Consider the following 24,672-nt stretch of genomic DNA (forward strand, 5'->3'; position numbering starts at 1 on the left):
AACTATGGTATGCATGTTCATAATGTCGGTTTATATTCTCTCTAATTTGCTGTCAGTTAACCAAATCAAAAGGCCAACAATTATTGAATGAAATTTGTAAAGACTATCAGCCCACTTCCAGTGAAAAATTATACATTGTGTATCAATGTATAATTTGAACAGTTGGGATGAAACCATATAAGTGGAAATGTTGATCTTCTGGGGGGGTTTTCAGTAAAAAACATTTTTTAGTTTTAGTTTTTGCATTATTTTATTTATGTTGTAAATCACAAGCCATATTAAATTTGCTATCATACCCAAATGCATTTTAAAGTACTTGTTAGAAATACTTCTTCCCCTTGTTCATTACTACTGGACCTGTTCCTAACCTCATGACACAAAATTTGCAATAGCCGTCATGAAACAAGTATTCAAAATTGACACTACCCATGTTACATTGAGACATTTAGGTTCTCATTAAAACAATATTCTCATCCTGAAGATCTTAGAGTTACTCTTCACCTTGTACATGTGCAACACAAACAGAAACATTTCTCTCATTGGTATTCACTTTATTGGACAATTCTTAACTACAACAATGAGGCTTGTATGAATTAGGCATGAAATTGTTACTTCACTAAAAATATCCTGTGTGTATGTGTCTATCTGTGCATGTGTCAGTATGTGTTTAAGAAAATTCACTCTTCCCCCAAACTTATTTGGTGATGGTGTTTGCATTCATACTTTTCCCACTCCCACTAAGCACAATATATGGTGTTTTCTGAGATTTCTGCTTCTCTTGAAGCAAAGCCACCGTCCCTAGAGGAGTATCACTGCTGCTCATCTTCTTCAGCAGTGCCTCTTCCTCCAGCTTTTTCATCCTCCTCTCTGTCTTCATCTTTCCAGACCCTTTCCCATGGAATCGATGTGAAAGCTGCCTGAAAGCTTCTTTTGGAGTGAGTTTCCGCCCAGATTCATCTACATACTCGATCTTGACGTCAGGCTTATAGCTCTCCTTCTCCTTGAAATCTTGAGTGAAGCCTCTGTATTCTTCTCGGCGACTGTACTTGTCATCAAAGCCCATCTTGTCCTCAATGCAGTAGTTGTCATTGGGCAAGGCGCCTTTTGGTGCTCTGACACGGGCTATCTTCTGCATTTGGGTGTCCAACAGACCTTTGTTTTTGCACAACAGCAAGGCAGCAGCGAGGCCGGAGTTGACAATGGGCTCTTCATCCAAAATGGTGGCAGAGGCTGTGGAGAAATCTGGTTGTTTCTGCTCTTCATCCAAGTTAACTGTGCTCCATCCAACATTCTCATCCATTTCTGAGTCTGAATCTCCAGCATCATCTTTCTCTTTTTCCTGTTCAAAGTCCATAATGTCTTCTTGGTCCTCTCTGTTGCCTGACTGTCCATACGTTGGAATATCACCCAGAGTTCTGCAAAACTCTGAGGTGGCATTGAAAACAATGTTGTTCTTCCTCTCAGGATCATTGTCATTGTCGCCTTTAGTAAGAACTTTAATCTGCTCTGCCACCTTCTCCCCTGAGTCTTTGAGAAGCTGCTTTTGCCTCAGCTTCCTCTGCTTCTCCAGTTGTTTCTGGAGCTCCTGCTCAGCCTCATCCTCTTCAATAATAGTTGGCTCAGGAGGTGTAAAGTCGTCTTCGTCATCGCTTATGTCCATTTCTGCCATTCTGATGTCATCAGACATTTCTGGGATATTGTGTGGCAATGTGCTCTCCTCCTCCTCCTCCTTTACTTCCTCACTGCTGTCATCCACCTGTTTGCGGCCTCGACCACGTGTCCTGGAGCCAAAATCAGTGCTGCGAGTGTCATCGAGGCCAAGTTCATCTGCAGCTGTCTGCTTCTCCTTCTTCCTGATCTTCTTCACACGGCGTTTTGTCTTTTTAAAGCTCACCATTTCCTGAGGTGTGTAATACTCCGAGGCAATAGCGAGAGCAGGCATTTCCAAGGACTGGGCCTGATTTCGTAGAGCCTCTCTCATGGCCTGAATCTCCCGCTCTCGCTCCCCATCAGCAAAGCCCCCGGTATTCAACCGGAAACTTTTTTTCTTTTCCCCCTCAATTTCCTCATCATACTTTGACAGTACAGAGTGGGTCTTAAGTGTAACCATGTCATCCACACTCTCTTCCTCTTCGTAGGGCTTGTAATCTGGCTTTTTCTTTTTCAACTCCACATTCTTTTCTGCTTTTTCCTTGTCCACCAGTCCCACATTTACAAGCACATCTTCCTCCTCTTCCAGTACACCTTTGTCTTGTAGGGTCAGGATGACACTCTGGCCCTCATTGAAGGAATCCACCTTGTGCTGCACTTTAAGCCCCTTTAGATCATGAGATGTGTAGGCATCCTTTTTGGTTTGTGCAAACTCCTCCTCTACCAGACTGCTGACACCAAATTCCTCATCCATCTCTTCCAGAAGTTTGGCTCTTTTCTCTGCCATTTCTTTTTCTTTTGCCATCTTTCTGCTTTTCTCAACCCAAGCAGATGTATCATCCAGCCAGTCATCCTCTGCTAAGGTCTTGACTTTTCCCAGTTTCTGGTTCTGGATGCGTTTTTCTTTCATTGCTGCAAGCTTCTCTCTCATCTCTTTCTGCTTCGCGATGAGAACAGGGTTGATGGTCTGAGCCACCATAGGTTCCTCTTTGGTGCCGAGCTCCTTCTTGTTCTCATTTAATTCCAGAGGCTTCAGACCCAGCTTGGCTCTGAGTTTGTTTGTCTCCTCAATGCTGAGAGATGCATCTCCGCTTGCAGACTGAGGCCCCACTTCTGTATTGCTTTCTTCATATCCAAGATCAACTTTCTCCTTCTTCACTCGTGGCTCCCCGCTGCTCTTTTCACCTTTGCTGCGGCTCTCCCGTCCGCTTCTGTCCCTGGACCTGGAGCGTTTTCGTTTCTCTTTATCCCGAGTCCCATCCCGGTCTGAAGCGTCTCTTTCTCGGTCCTTGTGGCGATGTTTCTTATGCTCGCGACGGCGTTCTTCTGTGTCCTTGTCGCGGCTCTTTTCCTTGTGTTTCTTCGACGACCCCATTATTTCCGCTGCAGGAACAACAGTTGTAACTCAAAAAAACGCAACTGTTGTGAAAATATACTTGCTTACACGGTGTGTTGGCCACTGGTCGGTTTAAAATGTTGCTAGTTTTTCTTCGCTAACTAGCACACATTAGCTTTGAAGGCTAAGTGGCTAACCGACGACACAACTCACTCAGTGCGGAGGCAAAAATTAAACCTTGTATTCAAAATCCGATATTAATCGACGACGAGTGAGGGTGTAGAAAAATTGCTTAGCTATAAGTTTTCTTCACGCCACTTTGACCATCTACACACCACGTTCAAGAAAAATTGTCAGATCGTCGAAAGAACGGTGAACAACAATTTCACCGTTTCCTGCAAATACACTTCCTGTTGTCGAAGATTATCTAGGTTAGCTAGTATGCTAGATAATGTATACTGCCACCTGCTGTATGGAAGTGTTTATATCAGGCCAGGATCTTAACCATGAGTTGATGCGTTTTGGGACCGATAAGACGTTATTATTTATCAAATGGCCTTTACCAGACGCATAGAGAATTTGTAAAATCTTTACGGGAATATATGAAGTGCTAGGCAACGACATTTCATCCACTTTTACTCTGAATGGTAATATCAACGTTCAACTATAATTTCACTATAATTGTAAGCTAACTTAGCAAGCGCAGTTTCCAATAACATGACTAAAAGCTACTATTTTAACCTGCTGCGTTTGTCGTTAGCTAATGTTTCTGTTGGTTAGTCTTGTCAGTTTGCAAATCCTTGCTGGTGTGATAACTAACCATAATTCTCAGCTTGTTTAGCTTTGCTAACATTGAGGCGAGCTGAGGTGCTTGTTTGCTTCAACTTTTATCGAGACATTTAAAGTTAGCTCCGTGGTGAGCAGCTGTTAGCAAGCTAGGTAGCAGTCCCGAGCTACCTCAGTCTGCTTGGCAACTTTGGCGACTTGTTAGCATAAGGTGTTGAGTTTGTTTTGATCGACACAAATAACGTTAAATGTTGTGATGGTGTCCGATCGATAGCGGATCTTAGTAATGTTAGCTATAGCTGGTGCAGATCGGGGTTATTGCGTGTTGCCATGGCGATTGTGGAACAGAACTAGGTCACAAGTGTTAAGCTAGTAAAGTTCACCCAGAAACAAGCTACGTGCACTCATATTTTTAACGTTTGTTAAAGCTAAATATGAATGCTACACTCGTTATCGCGGCACTTTCTGCCTGTTAAGCTAACATTAACCGATGACCCTGCGGGGAGCAGTGACAGAAAGCTCGCGCTAACTCGCTGCGTGGTGGAGGGAATGTCTCATTGTTTTTCCCCGGGAATCCGAGCGGGCCACACACACAAAACCCAACGGCAGCTAACGTTAACGGACAGGTCACAAAAAATAGCTAGTTAACGTCAACGGTCAACCTACTGATGTTTTCAAGCTGGTCGTAATCGGAGATTTAACGTTGGCTAAAGTTAACGGCTGTTGGTAAGAAATGACGCATTTGATGCTTTAATGTAACTGTTAGCTAAAACAGTTGCGTTGGGTTCACAAAACCTGCCTGTGTTGTTAACAGTAGCGTTAATAGTCAATATGGATTTGTAACGCATGGTGAGCAATGCGTCGTTATTAATAGCTAACTACTGTTACCTAAGGAACCAATTTCACAAGTTTAATTAGTTAAATGTCAAGTTTGCTGTCGTGTTTAGGCACTAAGGTTAGGTTAACTTACAGTGACAGGTAAACTAAGCTATGGACGTTAGTGTATTAGTTAACCCCTTAACGTTAATGTCCTTTTCTTGCTTGTTTTTTTAATGTACGCTTGTATAACGTGCTTGCTGTTCTGTGATCCTGTGTGGTGACCAGTAGCTTATCTCTTTTGTTGTGAATTCCAGCAAGCTGTAACGTTAAGCAATCAGTCTCCTTAACTGTGAATTGTCCTTTTTGCTATAATGTTTTTAATGTAGACTTGTAAAACTTGCTTTTTGTTCTGTGGTTTCTGTTTGGTAACCAATATGCATTTTGTTGTGAATTCCAGCAAGCTGTAAGTGGGTGACATGGCAACTGGAGGCACTCCTTTTGATGACAGTGCAGAAGAGCTGCACAACTGGACTGTAACCAATGGCAGTCTGGAAGATAGACTCAACAATATGGTAAGGGCTGGTCAGAACCTTATATAAGACAAATGACTGGTTGTTTAATTTTCACATAATGATACATTGGAGGGGCACCTCAACACGTCCTGCTTTTATTATACAGCCAAGTTCATCATAATTTTGTGATTTAAATTGTAAAGTATACGTTGCTCTGTAAACTGTATCTTACTGTCTTGTCACTGTCATGGCTTATTGATGCCATGATATGTCTGATATGTATGTTATACATGTTATACCAGTAAAAGTAAATATACATAATAATTAACAAATGTTTTTGCTATTAATCAGGACTGGGGTGTACAGCAGAAGAAAGCTAACCGATCTTCAGAGAAGAATAAGAAGAAGCTGTCAGCTGCTGTTGTGGAGAGCCGCCTGACTAATGATATTTCGCCAGAGTCCACCCCTGGGGCCGGTCGCAGGAGAGCGCGCACTCCTCATTCCTTTCCCCACATCAAATACACGACCCAGATGTCTGTCCCAGACCAGGCTGAGCTGGACAAACTGCGTCAGAGAATCAATTTCACAGACTTGGATGAGGTGAAAAGCTGCTGCACTCCATCAGTATAAATTTTTGTTCAGTGTGGTCAATATTATTGTTAATTCATATCCCAGGAAAACAAGGATGGAATTTTTTGACGAGTGACATATTGGTAAATATATTAATATATGGGCAGTAGCTCAGTCTCTGGACAGAAATATCCTAGATGCAATATTTGACTTTAAAGGTACCATGTGGAATTTTTGACTTGGGCTGTAGAGCAACATATTTCTGAACAGGTCCCCGTACTCATTGTATGTCTTCAATCAGCATGAGCAGGAGGAGACACATGCATGGCACAAGCACACAAGTGCCTTAATATTAGTGCCTTTTGTGGAATCTCAAGGACATGGAGTAAAAATCTAAAGTACTAAAGTATTATCACACTGTCAAACAAAATACAAAGTTGTACTTCTTGTTCAGTGATAAAATGCCATTGTATTGCTGTGATGCATTAGCAGGCGGTAGAGGAAGTGATAGTGAGCAGAATATTTTTCATAGTTTTGTATAGAGTTGTTTGGCTGACCTTGTCCTGCTGTGGAGAAAAGAAAGGCGGAAAGACAACAGAGTGAAAACATGTAGATATTCATAAGGCATGGTGGACTTGTCTGACTTATATCTCCTTTTCTTACTCAGAGGAGCATCGGCAGTGACTCCCAGGGCCGTGTCACAGCTGCCAACAACCAGCGCCAGTTAGCTGGAGAGAACAAGAAGCCCTACAACTTCCTACCTCTGCATGTAAACACTAACAAAAGCAGGGAGATGCTCCCTCCCTCCTCCTCTGCCCCAGCCACACCAGCTATCACCAAGGAAACTAAGAAACAGAGCCCAGGACTCAGGGATACCTTAACCCCTTTGGTTCCTACCAAGGATACTCTGAGGCTCAGCCGTGGTGGCACCGAGAGAGGGCCCTTAGCGCGCAGAGAATATGGGAGAGGAGAGCCGAGAATAGACAGCAGCCAGGTAACATTTTGTTTTGTTGTTACTAAGGTTTTAGTCTGCTCATACTCTTGTTTAACTTCCACTTGATGCCTTGTTTTCTGAGTACAAAAACACAGAAATCTATCCTTCAAGATTATATTTTACTGAATAAGTGAAAGCTTTGACCTGCTGATGGTGCTAGAGAAAAAAATGTCATTAACTTTAAATTGGGTATATAAATAAAGGCACAGAACTGGAAAATGTTTTGATATATAACAGGTAGTTCTCCTGTGTAATACGCCCAAATTACAGAGGCAGTAGACACTGAAAGTTATGTCATATAAATTTGATAATCATTTGAGAAAGAAATTTTTTTTCTGTCTGAACAAATTTAAAGGTGCAATCAGTAGGCATGTGAAACGACAATAACATGAGCAGACATTTCTCCTCTGCAACAAAAAAAAATTCTGACTTTTATCTGCACTGTCTAGAATCCACATCTCCTCCAAGTATAAACTGACAAGCGGCTAGCAAGATGACATACAAGGAGAGAAAATCGACTGCATTTATAAAGTTAAATGTTAGGGAAGATAGTGGGTTGTTAGATGTAAGGGAAAGAATTATGTTGCATCAACCAACATTGCATAGCTCATGAGGCTGATGTTAGCTACACATTTACCAACAATTATGAAAACTCTATCAGTTTTCAGAGTCTGAAGCTCTCTTCACCTTTCAGTGCTGCACCAATGTTCACACCACTGTACTCAACCTGCTCAGCACCAAACAGCAGACAGACACAGTTTGCATGCTGGTGAACATAGTGGAGCATTTAGCTGCTTAGAAGCCAGATATTTCCCTCAGGAGTTGGCAGCGACCAAAAACAGAACTGAAAGAGAGTGAATACTTGACTTACATTCACCAGGTGGCCAAAACCACGACTCAAAATAAATGATAGTGTTGCTCCGTAACTGCTGGATGTGTAAATATGCAACTGTTTGCTAACAAGTTCACCATATCAACTTAATTGGTGATAACACATCAGTGTTGTGTTCATAACTTGTTTCCACTGCCCCCAAGTGGCCAAACAATATGTTATTGCAAGTTTAAGTACGCTAATCCTGTTTAGAAAAACATTAATTTCTCTTTTTATATGCACACGACATTGTCTTTGTATCTCTGTGCTCCAGACTACTCTGTGAAACCAGAACTAGGATGAAAGTGAGGGAGAGCTAGTGCAGCTGAAACTAGGCTGTATTTAGGGCAATTTATAAATATGCCACCCTTGGTGCCCAGTGAGTTTTGTGCCCAACCCCCTTTCTGCCCTTATTTAGCCCAGTCTGAGCTGTCGCTGCAGTTGCTTTCTCACCTTACCATACGTCTTTCTCTGTCTTCTTTTCATTTACTCTTCTGAAACCCACACCCATACACCACCCTCCTCTCTTTGTACGGTCTCAGGTGGTGAGCAAATTGGTACAGATCCGAGAGTACATCAGTAAGGCCAGCTCCATGCGGGATGACCTGGTGGAGAAGAATGATGTGCCGGCCAACGTGGAGCGTCTCTCCCATCTCATCGACCACCTCAAGGAGCAGGAGAAGTCCTATTTACGGTTCCTGCAGAAAATGCTGGTTAGTCTGTCACCTCTTTCTTTCTCTTTTTAAAATCTTTTTCAGAATTAATCTAGGTCTTTACTTTTCTGTCAGACAAAGGTGTACCATTTTAGTAAAATGTGGTCTTTCAAGCTTGTTTTTAAACTAATTCATGGTTGAAATGGGACCTGGTTGTGTTTTTATCTTGGCAGCTTGCCACACATATATTTTTAATGGCTGTCTTTCTCTGTGGCCTGAAACACTTCAACAGTCAAGTCATGTTTCATGTGATGATAAAATTAGGACATTCAGTAGCGCGCTACCTTTCATTGTTGCGGGATGTCTTGTTTTTTGCTTGTTGTCATTTTGCCTTGACTGCATTTCCGTGAAATATATAGTAGTTTTTTGCAACAAACATTATTGTTTGTCATGCACACTGTTAAACTCACTGCTCCCTATATTCCCACAAATTTCAACAGCTCATACATGCAGGAATTCCCTTTATATGGAGCATATGGAGCATTTGGGGCAGCATATTGCATTTTGAATAATTTTTACTTTTACAATACAATTGCGTACTGCATACTTTCCTATTCAGCTATCTTTCGAGTCATTGGCTGTTCTTTCCACTATCTCTATAGACACGGGAGAATGAAGAGGATGACGTGGGGACCCTGGACTCTGCAGTGGGCTCAGGTTCACTGGCAGAGAGCACTTCTCTTAACATTGAGGTCCGTTCTTCAGATGCCTCAAATGCAACGGTGTGTACCTTTGTGGACTGTTTACCTCTGTCAAGAGTATCTGTTGCATTACAAGCAGTTATTATTAGTAGTGTAAGGTAATTATATTTTGTCTTTAAATTCAGACATGAGGAAAAAGCAATTTGTCCTTCCTTTGCTTTTATCATCGTAGGTTAGTCTTATTTGCTGTGTCAGTACCTGATAGGCCTCTTTTTCCTTTTCTGCTGAGTAGCACCGCAGTATCATTGCTGTGTTTTGGTAGACTCAGTGTTTGTAATGCTATGTGGGTGTGAATTTTGTAGGGCGGTAGGCCAGAAACGGTGCGAGTTGACCAGAAGGAAGAGTTGGAGAATCTGCGTAAGCAGCACGAGTTGCTGAAGAAGATGCTGGAGCAGCAGGAGCAGCTCAGGGCCCTGCAGGGCCGGCAAGAAGCACTAATGGCCATGCAGAACAGTGCAGAACAGGCACTTGCTGTGATTGAAGACACTGGTGAGATGCACACTAACACAGTCACCAATGCAGACCAGTAGTTGTTTGTGGCATTTGTTTTGTGTGTGTGTGACGTATATATGTTAACAGTTTCTATAGCTTATATTTAATGATTAACATAAACAAACATTTTCCTTTGTTTAATTCCCTTGACATTTGTTGTTGTCATTAGTTGTTACAGAAACCACAGGCAGTGTTTCAGGCCTGAGCATCACATCAGAACTGAATGATGAGTTAAACGATTTGATCCAGCGGTTCCACAACCAGCTACATGACTCTCAGGTACAGAAGTAGGCTGCCATAATTTACTTAAATAATAGTATTATGTCATCTAAAGATATTTCCTACAATGCCTGACCCATGTACTGCAGTTTTCTTTAATAATTAATAATAATTGTTATAGTATTATGACATTGTGTCAATGTCAGTATGTCAAGATATTCATATTGTACAAATTGACGAAGAGACTATAATCTGTAATGTTGGCATTTCCCCGAGACACCCCTAGTCTACTTTTCATATGACATTCCACTTTTTTAAAATCTGTATTTTATTAAAAAATGTTTCTTAACTGTTTCATAACAAATGTATAGTTCAAGTTTCCATTATTTATGCCTTATAGACTAAAGCAGTGCCAGACAACCGCCGTCAGGCAGAGAGCCTGTCCCTTTCTAGAGAGGTGTGCTGGTCTAGGGCTCCCCAGGCTGTTGGCCCACCTCAACACAGGCCACTCCTCCACTCTGCCTCTGGTCCCCACACTGGCTTAGACACGGGGGCAACAGCTGCCAGTGCCAAACTCACTAAGCTCAAAGAACTCCAAGACAAAAAGCAAACCATGGACAAGATCCTGCAGGAGCTGCATTCACTCAGAGACCAGACACTCAATAATAACTCATGTAAGAGTATTTCCAAAGCCTTTGCTTTTGCAGTCATTTTGCTGTGTTTTTCCCTATAAAGTGTAGATAAACTGTATGTGGTTCCCTTCAGGTCGTGGCTTATCAACACAGTGCAGTCTGAGCATGGGAGGATCTTCAGATTGTCCATCTGCTCTCTGCTCTAATGGGGCCTCAGCTTCCACTTCCTTTCATCCTTCACTCACGCAACACCAGGACAGCTCCAATTCCACAGACAAGCTCAGGTACACACAAAAAACGCACGGCGTCAAGCAGTTGAATAGGCAGGTCAGATATCAGCAGCACAGTGTTGTATAGAGTGGGGGAGGTGTAGTATAGGGTGATATTGTGAAACCTTGTAGCCACTAAACCTACTACTTGTCCTCTTGTTGGCAAGTTTCAGCTTTTGTTACGTCTTGAACAAGACGCTCAGCCTCTACCCTTTTTATAGGGGTACTTTTCTGTAGGTGACTGTACTTTGAGCTTTAGAAGTGTACATTCGCATTTCATTCACATATTTGTTTGTCTTCTACTCCATACAGGAAGCTTAAGGAGGTCCACAAGCGTTTGAATGAGCTGCGGGAATTGGTTCAGTACTACGAGCAGACTTCTGATATGATGGTGGATGCAGTCAATGAAAATGTGAAAGAGGAGGATGATGATGATGATGATGAGGAACAGGAGGAGGAAGATGAGACAGAGGACGGCTCTATGTTTGAGGCCATGTTTGACTCTGAGCAGGAGAATCGCCAGCCTGTAACTAACATCAGGTGTGTTCGTCTAAAGAAACACTTACAGTGCCATACAATATGTATAAATGAAATTGCTGTTTTTTGGACTGATTGGACTTTAATCAAGAGGTTGACAATTATTCTAGAGCTGCAACAGTTAGTCAATTAATCAATAAGTCAATCGAAAGAAAATCATTAATCTGCAACAATTTTGAGAATTGATTAATCGTTTTCGTCAATTTTCATGGTTTTATCTTCTCAAATGTGAGAATTTGCTGCTTTTTCTAGTCTTGAATTGATTTTTTGGGAGGTTTAGACTGTTGGTTTGACAAAACAAGACATTTGATATTGTCACCTTGGGCTCTAGGAAATTGTGATGGGCATTTTACACAATTTTCTACTATTCTTAGACCAAATTATTAATTGATTAATTGAGAAAATAATCAGCAGATTAATTGATAATGAAAATAATTGTCAGTTGCAACCCTACATTATACACAGACTCAACTTGTGTTAAAATTGCTATATTATACTGTAACACTGCCAAAGGGTGGGGAAAGTGTTGTTGTGGGGCTCAAGTTACAGTATAATAGAGTTCAGCATTTGTTCACGGTGTGTGTAATTCTACTATTGGATTCATAACTAACTAACTGCACTTTATCTCTTTAGAAACCCACAGCACAGTGGGAACTGGACAGACTTGAACAGCCTGACCAACGGCCGCAGCGTCAGGAGTAGTGCCACTAACAACCGCGATGGCAGACTCAACACGGAGTGTGAGATCAACAACCGGTCAGCTGCCAACCTCCGCAGCCACAACATCCCCTCAGCCATAGGTACACTCATGCACACACAGATCCACATTAGAGCTGATTCATTGTGTTATTGCATTTGTTCCTGAGAGCATAAAGATTGGATGGTATATATAACTATTCTGTGTTTAAATTTTGAAGAGTGCAAGAGACCCACTTATAAATTGTACAGAGTAACTCTGGTTAACTGAATCTAAATGATATTTCTATAACTTTGATCTCATTTAGAGTGCCAGTACAATAGGGACACCCCCTATAATCGGGTGAAGGATGAGGATGATGATGAAGACGGTCTGGATAATGATGAAGGGGCACAGGCTGTGGCTCCAGACAGTGAGGCATCGGGGTCTAGTCGTAGAAGCAGTCTGGGAAACGATGGAGGTTTTGCCCAGAAGGTTCATCGGCAAACAGCGAAGCAGAAACTCCGGCAGCTTCAGGAGCTGGTGGCCATGGTTCAGGTGAGGCAGATAATAATAAAGATTCTATAGTGGGGATGTAGGTGTTGCTTCTTGAATGACAGAATGAAAGGAAAGGTTGTTAAAGCCCCTATGTGTAGGATTTGAAAATTTCAAACTTTGTCAACTTCTGTTAGTAGTGTTAAACTGTTTATGTGGCATCTTGTTAGGCCACTTATTTGTGGGAATAATAATAAATTAAATAATGAGCCTTTGACTTCAAGGAAAATATGCAGCAGTTATTGGATTCTTTTTAAGAGCCGAGGCGATATCTCTTTGCACTGAGAGTAACACATTCTGTAGTACACAAACACTGAACCAACCGTAAGCTGAACACTGTGTAAATGATGTTTTTCTGTCTGTATCCAGAGTGATGACACAGATGGCACAACAGCTAATGAGGATGAAGCTTTACACCAACAGCCAAATAATACCAGAGCTGCTGTGGCTGGTTCATTGGGGGCTGTATCTAAACAGAATCCCAGAGAACTCACTCTCTCCAGCAAGGCCAGGTACTGTATATGAAAGATCTGAAGAGACTGTCTGACAGTCGGTACAGTTGTCCCAAAACATTCTGAATGTTTACTTCTTGTCTGTGTGGTTTGACCTGGATTAATTTGTATTGCATCAAAACCGTTCTGGACACAGGGAGAAGCTGTATGAGGAGAAACTGCGTCAGCAGAAGCAGGAGCTGAAGCAGCTCCATGAAGAGCGCCAGAGGCTCATTGAAATCCAAGGCAAGATCCAGGACCTGCAGTGGGCTTGCCCTGACCTCCAGGTATTATTACACGGTTGTTGTATTAGACTGCATCAGTTTTAGCTTGGTCTACCTCATAAACTGGAAACTGAGTGTAAATCTGCAGTTTCTTTAAAGGGTTATATAGTTGCATTTACAAAATATACCCTTTCAACTTTTTGTGGTCTCCTTGCTAGTCATCTGTGTCCAGCACAGTGAGTCAGGAGGGCTTGCTGAGGAAGGTTCCAGTTGCAATTTCCACTCCGGGCCCTGTCCAGGCTTCCTCTGGACCCAAAACCAACTCAGCTGTGCTCAAACCCACTGCTCCAGAAGCAGCTACTTCTTCAGTCACTGACAATGAGGTAACAGACTCTACCATGCACACACAAAGACCCTTGGCTACCACTAGTCATGCGTCAAAATGATCTGTAGTATCAGAATAATACAGATTACACTTACAACTGTTCCCCTCTGTTCTTGTGTTGTCAGCAGCTTTGGTCAGAGATGCGTCGCCACCAGATCTTGCGGGAAGAACTGCGACAGCGCAGAAAGCACCTTGAGTCCTTGATGGCTGAACACCAGAGGCGTAGTGGTCTCATTGACTCTCCCCTGCGGATTGACGACCAAGAAGGCCTTGCTACACCCTCACAGCCTGTCAGTAGGGATGAAAGGTAGGAGACATACTGCTCTAGGGGCCTGTCTCACTGAGGTCCAAGATAGAAGTCAGCTAGCGTTTTAGTTATTTTACATATTTTAAAAGTAAAATAGAAGATTCTTGCAGGTGAACTATAGCACCCACACAGCAGCCTCATTGTACAATATAAGCTCTTATACTTTGCTCAAGCATATTGTTAGAGCTGTTCCTTGGTGTTATTTCCTCTGTTTAGCTGGAGAAGGGATTAAAACTAATGGTTATTCCATAAGGCTAAATTTTGCTCCATTTGCTGATGTGTAATTAGGACAATGGCCACCTGGGGTTCCACTCCCTGCCACCTCGATGATGATGAGGATGAGGATGAGGATGAGGATGAATATCACTCCGAGATGGGTGCAGGGGAGGAAGAGGAGCACGAAGAATGTGCAGAGAGCAGCTCTGATGACGACATCCACATCTACTCATCCAGCAGAAACCAGTGCTCCTACAGTAACAGGAAGAACCAAGGAAGGTCAGACAAAGTGGAGGCAGAAGGAATTGTATTGTACTGATATCTGTAATCTCTTATATAATAATCTGCTCATTTTTCTGTGTCTTTAGCAACCTGAAGCCTCCATCAGCCTTTTCAGGTGAAGGTAGTGGGAATGCATCTCTTCATAACAAGACTAAGGCCAAGCAGCAGCAGCAGCAGTCCAGAAGTGTGAACCAGTCTGCGAGCCAGCATGGAGGTACACGGCGACAGGAGAACCTGCGCTGGGCCTCTGAACTCTCCTTTGCAGAGGGCTCATGTCACTGGCAGGAGCAGGTCAGCCAGCTGCAGAGACAGCTGGACTTCAGCACCAGCATGTGTCAAACACTCCTGCAGGACCAACAGGTTGGTGCACTGAACAAATACATGCACATACATGGACACTGACCTTGATAATTGACACAAGCTTGCATCACCTTTGAAGTCATAGTGGAATTTCAGTCACTGTTCTCTACTCATAGCTTTCTATCCAGTCTTTGTTTAGGTGCCTTTTTACTTTTGTCTTTATAAACATAATGAAACCGTTGTCAATGAAAAAATACCATTCTTCTCCTCTCCCACCTTCTTCCACAGACACTCTCTTATATGTTGCAAACCCTGCTGACAGGTCAGTACAGTGTGTTACCCAACAACCTGTCGTCACCACAGGTCCACTTGGTCATGCACCAGCTCAACCAGTGTTACACCCAGCTGACATGGCAGCAAAACAATGTACAAAGGTGAAAACAATAGTATACAATATTACACCACTTTATTTCTATTAAGTAGTATCTTTTAAAATGTTCTATAATCTGCCATACTTTTCGTTCAGACTAAAGCAGGTCCTGAATGACCTCCTTCGCCAGCAGCAGCAACAGCACCATCAGCAGCAGCAGCATCAGCAGCAGACTTCCTCTTTAAATGCAGGTTGGCAGACACAGAAGCATGGCTCATCCCAGGAATCCAGCTCCGGCCCCTCAGCCTCTCCTGGTGTCTTCCTCCCCTTCTCCTCTACCCTGCATCCTCCAACCAACAACATGTCAACTGCTGCCATATCCCCATTTCCTCCCAGTATGACATGCATGTTTATTAACTCTTGAGCTAAATTCTCACACAAAACATGTCTAGAATGCTGTGCATTAGAAGCAACAGAAAGCTAAAATTTCTAAAAGAGGCTCAATAGACAGGGTTTTCAGGGATGCAGGGTTTTAGACCAGCTAAAGATGGTTTTTGGCTATGGTGTGATGTAGAGTGCCAAAAACCCAAGTGTGACCTTGAAAAGGTCGTTGCATTTATGAAAATCTTGGCAGTGCCTTTTTGCAATAAAAGAAAACCAGATTGTTCAAGAAATTGAATCTCTTTTTATTTAATATAGTTCTTGTACACTGGCTAAACAATGTTGTTGCGATTACTGGTAAGAGTACTCATTTTCAGTTAGTGTATTGGAATTTGAAGTAAGTGATATATTTTAAAGTGACTTAGTTGTGTAGAAGTGAAAGGCCAAAAGTCCTAATGTCATGATTTAATTGATTCTTTGGATTAAGCATTAAGATTAATTAAGTATTTTGCTTTCTTCACTCTGCAGGCTTTAACTTGTATCCACTCTTCCCTGCGAGCATGGGTGAGTTCCCTCAGGGTGCAGCAAGTCAGGCAACTCCTGACCACCAGAAGCAGCAGTTGGACCCCAACACTTCAATCAAAACCGAGTACATGAGTTTCCCTCCTCCACTGCAGCGCTCTCCTCTTAACACCACTACAGAGAGAGGGTATGTCCATCTTTTTTTTCTTCAAAAGACATTTGTATTTATTTGTGTAAACATTAATGTTCATATGTTTATTTTCCACATGACCCCTGTAGACCGTCTGGCTGGCTTAAACCCTCCTACGCAAACAACACCGTCCAGCATCACCAATCTAAAACAGAGCCCCAAGGGTCTCCCTCCTCCTCCCCCACTTTCGCCAAACGCCACTCCCGACCTCAAGAATTTGACAGGGCGTCACAGGAAAGCTTCAGCAGCATGCCTGATCCTGTTGATCCCACCACCATCACGAAGACTTTTAAGGCTGGGCGCAAGGCGTCTGCGCAAGCCAACCTGGCCTCACGGACCAAGACACCCAATTCTAAGAGTCGTCGCAGGAGGAGCAAAGGACACAACAAGAACAGTGAAGGTATCAACGTGGAGTTGAATCTCCTGTATTATTTGCTGTAACCAAATTAGCAAAGACCTCATGAGGACAATCTCCCTAGTGTTTTTCTTTACATTTTTTTGTTTTGTGTCTTCCTCAGGCCATGACAGTGACAGTGTTAGCAGTACTGCAGACTTCGCCCAGGAGAGGGCAGCCCTGTCTCGTCAGAAGGACCAGAATAAGAGTCTGTTGGACAAGCTGACTCAAGAGAAACTTGACAGCAAAACTAAGCTTGGGAACAAACGAAATGACCTCTCCTCTGGTATGGGTCAAGCTGCTTGTAGTGGAAGTTATGCACCCACCTCACCCCTCTTGTGTCTGTGTTTTTTTTTTCTTTGTATACATTTAATATAATTTTATTTTACATTAGTGTTTTTTCATATTATTATAACATCTTGTCCTTTGATATAATTTTAATTCACATTTCTTTGCACATTTGTCAGGACCACATGTTTCATTTTAATTTTGGGTTTATTTACTTTGTTGTCACTTTAATTTATCTTACTCACAGCCTATGCTTGGAGAACACCCTTCCTCTCTAACAGAATTGCATGCACAGAAGCACCAGGTAAACTCACAATGCCAAATTCAAGCATCATTTGTTTCTTATGTCACCCAAACATCCCATGCACGTTCTATTTTTGGCGTAATCTAAACCAAAGCTTCTAAGTGTGAGGGCAAACTATTGTTTTTTACTCATGGATGAGATTATGCAAGTATCCACACAAATCTCTTGCTGTCTGATCCTGTAGATGCAAGCAGCGACTTCTCACTGTTCGAGGCTCTGAGGGAGACTATCTACTCTGAGGTGGCTACTTTGATATCCCAGAATGAGTCCCGTCCCCACTTTCTCATCGAGCTCTTCCACGAGCTGCAGCTGCTCAACACAGACTACTTACGGCAGAGGGCACTGTATTCCCTACAGGTAAGCACAGACACATGTAACTGCTTACTAATAGTCTGTGTGAATGTTTGAATCTAGTGTGGATATATTCTTTATGCTGGGCTCAGATTACAAGACATTCAGGCTTGATTTGATTTGAATAACCGGTGAGCTCTTGTCCAGGTCAGAAGGGTTGTTTGGCACAAAATATCTGGTCATGTGACTGGTTACAGATACGTTTTTGATCTTTCAGACTATGTCCGGACATAATTAGGGCTGTCTCAATCATTTAAACCTTCATATTTGAGAGAGTCTAGACCAAATGTCTTTGGGCAGACCAGACCTGCAGGGGACAATGAGAGAGAATTGGGAAGAAAAAGGGCACTTTTAAAATGGCGGTCATGTAGGGTGAAGGCTGGTGGACATGTGGCCTTAAACTGCCTTGAAATTATTTGTAATTTAGCTTGGGCAATAATGTAACAAACTTTCATGCCAGTGAAGCTTATTTGAATTGAAGTGAGATGTAGATGCTCAGCAGTCTCTCCCTGTGTTTCTGCCAGGACATTGTGACCAGGCATCTGGCAGAGAAGAGTGCAGCTGAGGACCAGTTGCCCCCTCTTGGTCCTGTGGCGTGGGCTGCAGGCTCTCAGTCTGAACTCACACCCAGTGAGAGTCTTGCTACCAGTGATGCAGTAAGAGAGACATTATTGCTTCCCAGCATGACATCCTCACACTCCTGTACCAGTCCTGAAGTCATCCTGCCCCTGCACTTTTTTAAATCACTTTTACTTGCTTCCTCTTCTACATTTCAATACATCTTTCATTAGTTTCTCTCTCAGCCTTGTCTCTTTTCATCTTTCTCTGCCTTGTCTCTTTTCATCCTTCCATGTCTCTCTTTATTCTCTGACTTAAATTTTCCCTCCCCCATCTTCATTGTCTTTGAATTTAACTTGACAGCAAGACTTCAGAAGCCTGTCTGTTAAAAAAAAAGAAAAAATTGACCCTCATCTCTCCACGACTCTTTTGCCAGATCAGACATGCGTTCTTTGTTCTGGGCCAAGATCTCCAGAGTAATGCTAATTGGGAGCCAGTGCACGGTTACATAAAACCACTTAACTTAAATTTTCATTGAAAGGTTATGGTTTGAAAAAAGAAAAATTGTTGCATAGAATCGCTATAAGGATTTCCTTAGGATGTTGTAGGGGAAAACCCTTTGATCTCTAAGTGTTAGTCCTTAGTTACTTAAGTATTCCCTTATGCGTTGCTAGAAGGTCCTTAGCAACCATTTTACTCAGAAAATTATTAGGGAAATGATTTGTCGAACATAAGAAAATCAAAACTTGAACCTTGAACACCAAACTAAGAGGAACCATGTCTTGCCAGTGTTTTTTTTTGTGGGACTTTCCAGTCGGTTGTGGGAGATGTCTTCAACGTGCACAAGCCTACTGTTACAACAACTTCTGTCCAGTTTGACTTTGTTTTTCCTTTGGTATTTTCTTTGTTGTCTATTTTGGAGAAGCTAGCTAACACTGGCAATAATGCTGTCAAGTAATGTTAAAGGATGATGATGTGAGTGAAGCGTAACCATGGTAACCGAAGTGCACATCTGCTGTATTATGACAGTAACTACCGTGAAAGCCTTAGTCTAAAAACTTTAGAAAGGAAACCTAAGAGGCTTTATGCAACGCTCCTCAATGAACCCCTGAGCTTAGGGAAATATTTTGCATAAGGGACAAACTACGTAAGTTTGAAACTTGCGGTAGTTTATGCAATCGGGCACAGGCCTTTTGTCTATCTAAATAAGGCCTATGTTCAAGAATGGTGGATGAAATGTCTAATTTATTCATGTTAGAAGACAGACAGGTAAGCCACCATTGCTGTTGTTTATAGTATATGTTGGATATATATATATATGACATGTCAGATACATGCTGTGGGTTTCTCCATAACAGAATCTTAACCTTTTTCAGGAGGTGGTGGAGAAAAACTTGAGACTCACACAGGACACGATGAAGAAGAGAGATGATGCAGAATCTGTGGACAATGACAGCACCATGTCAACCTCCTCCAACCTGGAGCCATTTGCTAACGATGACCTGGGTATAATTATTATTATGCATGTCGAAACCATCTTATTTTGGAAAACAAGGGGCTGAAGCTTGTAAAACTGTAAACCTATCTGAAACCTTTTCCACATCCTGGTATTCAACTGAAATGCTTTTGCCTTTAACTATATCAAGTTGAGGTACCCCTTCCCACTTTTTCCCAGCAGGACTACTCAGGGCTTGTCTTGGTAAAACAACCAGTTTACACCTAAGGATCAATACTACATGGCCAAACTAAATAATATTATTATTAAATTCAGGAGTGGCAGTGAAAAAAATGACAGATTTCGGGAACTCCTGTGACATAGATTAGGAGTGAGGCTGGCATACTTTGTTTGGTCCTGTTGTGTAAACCTGGTTACAGATGCATTAATATCCGTTACAGTCTTCTCTTCCTTGCTTCATTGATTTTGAACTTTTTGGGTCCTATTTCTGTCTCTTTTTCACTCCCCCGCTCTCCTTTCTTTGCTGCTCTGATAGGCAACACGGTGATTCATTTAGACAAAGCTCTGGCCAGGATTAGGGAGTATGAGCGCATGAAGCTTAAAGCTGAGTTTAACCCCTGCAACGCCAGCACTGCAGGTGCAGGTGGCTCTGAAGTCTCAAATGCTGAACATCCTTCTGCTAACCCTGCTGACCCAGTGGAAGGTACCCAATCATATAAGCCTGCTTACAGTACACTATGTGCAAAGACCTGTAGTAACACAAACATTGCCTTTTAATTTAGCAGAATGTAAATATAACGTGAATGATGATGATTTGTTTGTCTGTGAGCAGGAGGAGCAGCAGGTGATGTGCGCTGCCCTCAGATTGACACCCAGCAGTTGGATCGTCAAATCAAAGCTATCATGACAGAAGTCATTCCTTTTCTTAAGGTAGGATATCCAACACAGGGAGCTGCGGGGTGGATTGTTGTTGGCCTTGTGCCAGCAATTCAAAAAGAGTGCTTGTTAGTAATTATTTGCTAAACGTTGAATGTCGTCAGTACTGGGGGAACCACTGTGAGTGTGAACAGTTATTAAAGAGTTAAATGACTCTATTGTTCTTGTTTTCTTTTATTAGGAGAACATGGATGAGGTGTGTTCCCTCCAGCTGTTGACATCTGTGCGGCGCATGGTTCTTACTCTCACCCAACAGAATGATGAAAGCAAGGAGTTTGTCCGCTTTTTCCACCGACAGCTGGGAGGCATCCTGCAAGTAAGACCAGTGCCGGGTTCTTCAAGTGCAGGTGACACAAGTTTAAGCAGATCAAATGAAGAACAGCCTTTTCTGTCACTCTCGTCTCTTGCTCTAGGACTCTCTGAGTAAATTTGTGGGCCGTACTCTGAAGGACTGTGGAGAGGACCTTCTGGTGGAGATCTCAGAGATCCTCTTCAATGAACTTGCCTTCTTTAGGCTCATGCAGGATTTGGACAACAGCAGCAGCATCGCCTTGGCATCCAAACACAAAAATAAGAAGAGGGCTGAGCAACCCAGTATAGCAAAGCACAGTCTCAAGGTTGTTTGTAGTTGGTTTTTTTTATTCCCACTTTGTATTTTTGATAATATAATAAAAGTATGTATGAAGAAAACTTCAGCACAGCACAGAAATTTGTTGGAAGGAGACTTATTTAACTCTTGGTGTTCCTCCAATTAGGAAAATATGGTTGCTGGTGATAAATCAGTTTCTCCAGCCTACACAGATGAAGACAAGGTGAGTCATTTTAATACTGATAATGACATTGCCAATACCACTTAGTGCACCAGTAATCTGTGTTATAATAGTCTCTCTTTTTCTTCCAGGACCAAGATGAAGCAGAGCAGGAAGGAGATGCTACTCTCCAGGACCTTTACGTGCAGACAGAGAGAAAGAACAGCAGGAGCAGTGAGGCTTCAGAGGTTGACGAGGAAGATGAAGATGAAGTGGGTGTTCAAGGAATGCCTCTGTCAATCAGTAAGTGAAAATATTAAAAAGGACCCCTTGGTATTCTTTAGTGAAGAAACAACCTCTAAAAGTTTTTTTTTACTTTTCCCCTCCCGTTTATTTTTGTAGGCCAACCCGGAAGTTAGCATTGCCCCTGTTGCCTCGACAAAAAGCCAATGTGATATTTGGATTACTGCAGAAAATATGATCTGTGGCAAACAAAAGTTTATGATACTTGCATGTTTTGTTCAGCAATATAATCTTCACAAATGAACACCACTTGTATGATTTTTGAAGCATAAATGCAATTGCCATTAGTCAAAAGCTATTATTAGGCCATAAAGGAACTACACCGCAGTTGCATGCCTTCAACGTCACCACCACTAAACTTCCAACTCGTAATTTGATTTGTTACCTCTTCCGCAAACACCTTTCCTCTTAGTGTGACCTGATCTACAGATCCACAGACCTTATTGCAGGCATCTAACAGAACACCCATTCAGAAACCTCATTGACTTCGAGACGAGGGAATTGGAAGTGCAAAAATGCTAACTCTTTTCCGGGTTTTAGGACTCATTTCTTCAGCACTCTATTCACTTACTGTCGGCAATAATGTTTTTTCAAAGTTACATCTGGATGTAATATCACTTGTGTAGTAAAACAGTTTAGCGGGATATCAGCAGAAATTCCAATCATGCTAAGAGTGACCTTTTAACAGAAATATGTACCTATGCCTATAAGTTTAATGTTTTTATGCCTAAATGCAACTTTGTGTGTACACACACACGCACACACACACACACACACACATGCCTGCATTAATGTAACACACATATAACGTTGTTGTTGTTGTTGTTGTTGTTGTTGTGGTGACATGTTGTCTTTCTTCCAGGTCTTTCCAAAGCAGAGACTCAGGCCCTGACAAACTACGGCAGTGGAGAAGATGAGAACGAGGAGGAGGAGATGGAGGAGTTTGAAGCTGGACCTGTTGATGTCCAAACCTCCTTGCAGGCTTCTGCTGATGGACAGGTGGAGCAGGAGGTCAGGGTTGAAGTTAGAGAGATACAGAGATATTTTTTTATAGACAACCATAACTTAGATTATTCAACACATTGTTCTTCGTCTGACTTCTGTAATTGTGTCATGCTTCAGGGGACAAGACCCAGTGAAACCCTGGAGACCAAACCTGAACAGAGGGGCTCAGAGAATAATGATGGTGAGGCCGTCTTGATATTTTCAGTGGAAATTTCCTTCAAGCTAGAAAATGCCAAACTGGCTTTTGTCTGATAGAAATCTTGTATTTGTCAATCCTTCATCGTTGATCCTCTTTTATCACATAAGCTTTTTTTCTTTGTCTTGCAGAAATGAACAAGTCCGTTGGGACTGTGGACTCCACAGTAGAGGACCGTGACATGGCGGAGTGCCAGAGTCCTGAGGAGGAGAGTAAAGTTGAGGCAGCTGCTGCTTCAGAAGAAAGCTCTGCAGTCTTCCACGATCAGGACGTCCAAAAGGAGCCAAACACCACGAGCAGCCCTGACACAGACTCGCCCGTCATGATCAATGTAGATGTAAGATCAAGGCTGAAGATGCTGAGTTTAATATAAAATATGCTCAGGATGGTTGTTACTCACTAGTAACACACTGGATACTTTATTGTTACTGTTGTGTACTGATTTTATTAATGTGATTGATGCAGGAGATGGGCTCAGGTAACACCAGTCAGAAATCTGATGAGGAAGACTTTGTGAAGGTGGACGACTTGCCACTACAGCTTACAGTCATGTGTGAGGTGTGTAACAGCTAACATACAAAAAATCTCATAAGATGTTTATATTTAGTATTAATTAAGGGGAAGTCGAGGTATAAAGATCTCTGTGAAAGAGTCTGTATCTGATGATGTTCTGTGTGCTGTAACATCAGGAGGAACTACAGAAGAGAATAGTGGAGGAGCAGCAGAATAATAACCTGTCTGTGGAGATCCTCAATGGGAACACTGAATCGCTGTCTGGGCTGGTGGGAAATGCACATGCACTGAAGGAACCAGGTATGAATTACAATCCTTGTCAGTTTGTATTTTTCAGTTTTATTTCCCTGCCCAGACACTGTCTCTTGTTACCATGTGTGCATCCATGCAGGAATGAGCTGCTATTTTTGTTTGTACATAAACTAAAAGTCCAACCATTTTAGAGTAAATTCTGTATTTTCCTTTTTCTTTTTCAGACACTGTCGGTGCCCAGAGTGTGTGAAGATTTATACCGATGTCTCAGAATCTACTGTTTTTAGCAACACTATGCTTACACCCTCAATCTGCTCTGGATGTATGATTGTTGATTCTTTATCTGCTAGTTTAAAAGGAGCAAAGGCTCATAATATTTGTCACAAGTTAGCTGTGACTCTCACACAACAGATAAAACTAAACATCTACACATAATCAACACTTAAGTTAATTTTATTCCTGAATGTTTAATGTGATGTATTGGTAGTCTGGGGAGGGGTTGTCTTTATGCTGCTGATTAATGACAGTTAAGCCTCAGTTTGAATCTTTATAGTACTGAATCTCCTCTTCAGATCCGCCTTAGTCTCTTTCTTGGTTCTGGGATCAGTTCGACATGAGTTATGATTTTCTTTTTTAAATGTTTTGTCTTGGCCTCGCCTTATTGTCATAAAGCTCATCTTTTCTGCACTTGATTCCTAATTATAAAGAGATTACAGTAGGATGGCAGTTCAGCTGTAGCCTGGCTGATTTGTTTCTCCAGCTTGAACACTTTTTCCTTTATATCAGAGCTCAAAGCTCAGACTTAACTTTTATCCCTTCAGATGCATCTTTATATACTGTTCTGTTAATGGTTAATCTCCATGTTATTAAAATGTTGTCTACAGTAATAAGTTTTAAATAATAAAATGCTGGAACTTTTGAAACTGGAGTGTGTTGACAGATTTTGTACATCAGTGTTTTCATGTAGTTGACCATGTGGTCCTTGTTGATGCTGCAGTGTGATGCTTCTCTTCAGGCGTCTAGTTACTTCTCCAGCCTGAAATCTTCACTACCGTTAATTGAACGTCACTGTCTCTTACGGCCGTTTACACTACTGCACAATACTTGAGATACTTTTTGCAATGATTAATTGCCAAAAAATGTATCTGCAACTATTTCAATAATTAATCATTTTTCAAGCAAAAATACCAAATATTTTCTGGTTCCAGCATCTAAAAAGTGAGGATTCGCTGCTTTGCTTTGTCCTGTATGACAGTAAACTGAATACCTTTTGGGGTTTTGGACAAAACAAGACGTTTGAAGACATAACCTTGTCCTCTGGGAAATTGTGGTGGGCATTTCCCATTTTCTTACATGTTAAAGACAAC

General features: G+C 42.0%; 2 protein-coding genes across 2 annotated transcripts; one reads left to right on the forward strand and one right to left on the reverse strand.

Moving 5' to 3' along the window:
- Window positions 1-271: 271 nt before the first annotated feature.
- sart1 (spliceosome associated factor 1, recruiter of U4/U6.U5 tri-snRNP) lies at window positions 272-3,363 on the reverse strand. Its single transcript, XM_070925173.1, has one exon. It carries the CDS (start codon window positions 3,023-3,025, stop codon window positions 695-697), a length of 2,331 nt encoding a protein of 776 aa, XP_070781274.1. The 5' UTR covers window positions 3,026-3,363; the 3' UTR covers window positions 272-694.
- Window positions 3,364-3,588: 225 nt separating this feature from the next.
- Window positions 3,589-24,228, forward strand: pcm1 (pericentriolar material 1). Its single transcript, XM_070912787.1, is given in 42 exon segments — window positions 3,589-3,633; window positions 5,049-5,163; window positions 5,455-5,703; window positions 6,341-6,667; window positions 8,081-8,251; window positions 8,854-8,977; window positions 9,268-9,441; window positions 9,614-9,723; window positions 10,064-10,151; window positions 10,209-10,337; window positions 10,429-10,579; window positions 10,877-10,976; window positions 11,016-11,104; window positions 11,735-11,901; window positions 12,106-12,335; window positions 12,702-12,844; window positions 12,981-13,110; window positions 13,266-13,430; window positions 13,561-13,739; window positions 14,028-14,234; window positions 14,324-14,597; window positions 14,826-14,971; window positions 15,064-15,302; window positions 15,817-15,997; window positions 16,090-16,400; window positions 16,519-16,680; window positions 16,930-16,986; window positions 17,171-17,343; window positions 17,862-17,993; window positions 19,272-19,401; window positions 19,887-20,054; window positions 20,190-20,281; window positions 20,469-20,603; window positions 20,701-20,904; window positions 21,043-21,099; window positions 21,189-21,339; window positions 22,202-22,350; window positions 22,462-22,525; window positions 22,672-22,877; window positions 23,006-23,098; window positions 23,230-23,353; window positions 23,530-24,228. Coding segments are annotated over 41 exon segments (6,303 nt in total). The 5' UTR covers window positions 3,589-3,633; window positions 5,049-5,067; the 3' UTR covers window positions 23,556-24,228.
- Window positions 24,229-24,672: the final 444 nt, after the last annotated feature.

The sequence above is a fragment of the Enoplosus armatus genome, chromosome 2 (assembly GCF_043641665.1).
Source record: "Enoplosus armatus isolate fEnoArm2 chromosome 2, fEnoArm2.hap1, whole genome shotgun sequence".
Lineage (NCBI taxonomy): Eukaryota > Metazoa > Chordata > Actinopteri > Centrarchiformes > Enoplosidae > Enoplosus > Enoplosus armatus.